At 33.3% G+C, this 3,945-nt stretch overlaps 1 protein-coding gene across 2 annotated transcripts in view; it reads right to left on the bottom strand.

Moving 5' to 3' along the window:
* Window positions 1–510: 510 nt before the first annotated feature.
* The window catches only part of LOC117120689 (exostosin-like 3), a 37,763-nt gene continuing 34,328 nt past the window's right edge, over window positions 511–3,945 (bottom strand). For both annotated transcript variants that reach the window (XM_033265719.1, XM_033265720.1), the window contains exons 7-8: window positions 3,267–3,395; window positions 511–2,758 (exon numbers count right to left, since the gene is read on the bottom strand). In XM_033265719.1, the coding sequence (XP_033121610.1) occupies window positions 2,549–2,758; window positions 3,267–3,395 (339 nt within the window). In that variant the 3' untranslated portion in view covers window positions 511–2,548. The remainder of the gene's footprint in view (window positions 2,759–3,266; window positions 3,396–3,945) is intronic.

Raw genomic sequence — 3,945 nt, forward strand, 5'->3', positions numbered from 1 at the left:
GATGAGACCGATGGGGGGGGGCTTAAGCCTCCCTGCCCCTCCCCCCCAGCTGGCGCCGCCACTGTTCCAAAGTATCCTGAAAGTAGAGGGAGTCTTCCAGAAATTGAATCGACATCCCACAAGTTCGCAAGCAAGAATCTCGCGGAAACTAACCAATCTCCCCCAAATTCATTATGGCAGGTTCACACGAGAGCCCTAGTATCCGGATTGGGAGTTAACTGTTAGCGCTAACTGTTAGCACTCGTGTGTGAAACCCGATGGGTTAGCGTTAACTGTTACCAGGATCCAGATAGGCTAATGGCTAGCGAGCGCTATCAGTTAGCAAATTAAGCGCGTTTCTGTCATCAACTAATCACACATACGTGCTTCCGATTTCCAGTGTTTCGATCATCCTCTTCTTGGTATCTGGATTGTGGATTGTTTTGTATGAACACATTGTAGCTAACGGTTAGCAGGATCCAGATCCTGCTAAACGTTAGCTGCCGTGTGTGAACATAGTCGATAACTGCATGTTTTGACTACTTTATTACAATTTTCTTATCAATTGTCTCACAAAAATCAGTGTCGATGTGCAGCAAAATAAAATTTGATGAGGTAAGAAAGCTCACTTAAACATATATCCCAGATTTCTTTCAACTTGGGTCCCCTGATACTTACTATGCAAATCAATGGGAAATGATAAAAAAACCCATCCATATACATTTACCACAGTATTTTCCCTGCTTATTGTGGTTCTCAAAATAATGAATAATGCTGCTTTATACAAGCAAGACTCTCCAGCTAGCAATACAGAAATAATTAGCTTTTTAGAAACATGTCTAAATATATATACACATAATACCTGTTAAGTTTGCACATACTGAACTTAGAGTGATAGCATTGTGCTGACCAACAACTCACAATTATTAACGAGTGAATTTGATTCCATCAAGTGGATATTTGCTTGTTGTTGGGATCTAGTGAGTAGACCTACTCTATTGTTCATGAACTCGGTGATAAATATCAGAACATTATATTATCATTGTTGCCAATATTGTTTTTTTCTGACTATTGTTATCAAAATCTTGCTCAAAAACCAAGGACAGAAAGGTGGCCACTCTGAGCTAAGCTCAGAGCTGCACCTTTGACTTTACCTCATCATCTTCCTATTAAACCACAATCTGGAAGTCAAACTTTGAAAGACCAAAATACAGCATTGACAAAAAGTCATAAAAGGAATGCAGAAAAACTTACCCAGTATTATAAATATGGAACGCTCCAACAAATTTAAGAATAGTTTTGGAGCAATCAACAGTTGCATAATATTATGTACCAACTATTTATTTTTAATAAAGTTAAACTGAAGATGAGGGAGGTGTTAATTTTGAGGTAAGAATACATGAGGATGAACGGCATGTGTTAAATAATGTTTTAAATAAATATAAAATCTTAGAAAAGCTAAATTAAAAGATTACAAATTCTCTTCAGAGATTTCCATAAAAAGGAAAATCTATAATTACTATATTCATCTATAATACATTTTCAACATCATCATATTTTAAGTCATTTTACAAAGTTACTTTGAACTATTCTCTCTTTAACATAAAGCAACCTGACAAAATAAAAATAAATTATATTAGCTTAGTGTATGTTTATGAATTTGCTGATAAAAAAAATACTATAGTATTCCTTTAAGCATTGTTGGTCTTTATCATATACATTATTGTCTATATTATTGTTTTAAAGCAAAGTAAACTTGTGAACAAAGTACACACAATTGTTAGCATTTCATTATTTGTTACATATTGAAAAATACATCTTATAATTACAACATGAAAAGTCATGTCAATATTAAAAGATCTAATTTCTCTCAAAATATGGCAGAACCACTCGTTTTTATAAATTTGCAATGAAAAAAAAACAAATTAAAGCTACAAACCTAATAAACTTCATATAGAAAGATTTAATAGAATAGACATTTATAATAAAAGCATTAGGTAAAAAAAATACTCAGATAATTAGCCAATGACTGACTTTTAAACTACTATGTGACCTAGGTTTTCATAATTTCACTGTCTCCACACCAAGACACCTAAAAATTAGCCTAAATTATTTGGACAGATAATATGACAAGCTATAATACATAAAACAGTAAGAAAGCAAAAAGTATCACTTTTGAGACTAGATTAGATGTTATTATTTAGGTGGGGAAAAGTAGGAGGGAATCAACAATTATTCTTCTTATTCTCACATTCCTTAAAAAAGTATATAACATAATATATATATATATGTAAAGTAAGATACTGAAAACAACAATGCTGTAGGCTGAATACAACTGAAAGCTAAATTTGGACAACATTAATGTGTAAAATTGCTACATAGCACAGTCAATATATAGGCCCCATGTACAGCACAGATATTAGGGAGACACCATCAGGACTAGAGAAACTGTCACCATAATAGGGGTTGGCCTCAGTCCTAAATGGATTTCTCTTATTTTTTCAGCCTTAATAGACTGCATCTTTATATTTGAGTTTACATTGGTATTTATATATCAGCACCAAGTGGTTCATATATATTTAAAACATTTCTGTTTGTCATGAGGTATCCTGGTCTTAAACAGCACTGAGTCAACACGAAACTGTGTGTTTAGAAGTGGTGTATAGCCAAACACTTTAGTGAAGAACTGGATGCATTTATGCCGTTCGTTGAAATGAGAATCTTCCAAGGAGAGAGCATCTGGACAACCTGGGCAACGGAACGTCCACCTTGAAGTAACCTGTAAACAAAGGGTACACCGTCAGACTCAAAAATTTGAATGTAATTTTCTTTTATCAACCATTTATTTTAATTCTGTAAAATTTAGGGCCTCCTGATTTTTGAAAAAAGTTATTAATTATCCAGGTTAAAGCAACACAGGAGAAAATATACAAAGATGTTCATTACCTGAGAATTGCTACTATCAAGTGGCTGCCCTACAGTAAACATTTTTACATAAGGCATACATAAAAACAAATATAAAAGATTCTAACAGACCACCAATAAAATATTGGAATTAAAACATAATTCCAGTTAAGTCTATGCCGCCTATGTGAAAGTTATTTATTTTGTTATTGATAAAGCAAGAAAAATAATGGAATCATGAAAAGTTGGTATAAAAATCCAGCAGACCCCAAACATTTTTGCAGACCCCAAAATTGTTAATTTTTCGTGAACCCCCCAGGTTGGGAACCACTGCTCTAAACAATAATCATAAATAAAGGACCAGGTATGTATGGATGACTTACCTTAATTGGGGGCTTGCGGGTAATGTGGGAAACAAGGAAGTTCATGGCGATGTCCTCACAGTTCATATACTCATCAACCTTGTCGCGAATAACTTTTGGCATTATGTAGCTGTATACATATGAATAATACTGAAAGAAAAATCAAGTTCATGAAAAATTATCATTAATTTTTTTTTTGTTCATGAAAAACCAGAAATTACTCCTGGTATGGTGAAGAGGGCACTCAATTTTAAAATTTCAATTCATATCAATGTTATATATTGAAATAAGCGCTACTCAATCATCTATTCTGAAAATGTTGTTTCTCCCCCTCCCCCACCTCTTTAAACATACATATAAATAAACTTAAGAGATCTTAATTTCATCTTAGTTTTACATACACTGGACAAGTAGAGATAATATATACAGTATATTACCTCAAAATATTTATAGATCTTGTAAATTTACTTTCATGTTTTTGCAGTTTGTTTCACTAAACTGAACAATATTCTATGAAATCTCCAATCCAATCACTGGTACAAAATTGCATATTTATGATGATATATACATTCAGTCTACTGCCCTCTCTTGTTTTCCACTGTAATTTACTTAGTTTAAACCATAGAGATATAATAAGAATACTAGAGCGCTAACAGCAATGTATTTGATGTTCGAAATACGCAGAGCTGTGTGTGTGTAC

The sequence above is a fragment of the Anneissia japonica genome, unplaced genomic scaffold (genome assembly GCF_011630105.1).
Source record: "Anneissia japonica isolate Jap-2015-1 unplaced genomic scaffold, ASM1163010v1 scaffold287790_len634930_cov199, whole genome shotgun sequence".
Taxonomy (NCBI): domain Eukaryota; kingdom Metazoa; phylum Echinodermata; class Crinoidea; order Comatulida; family Comatulidae; genus Anneissia; species Anneissia japonica.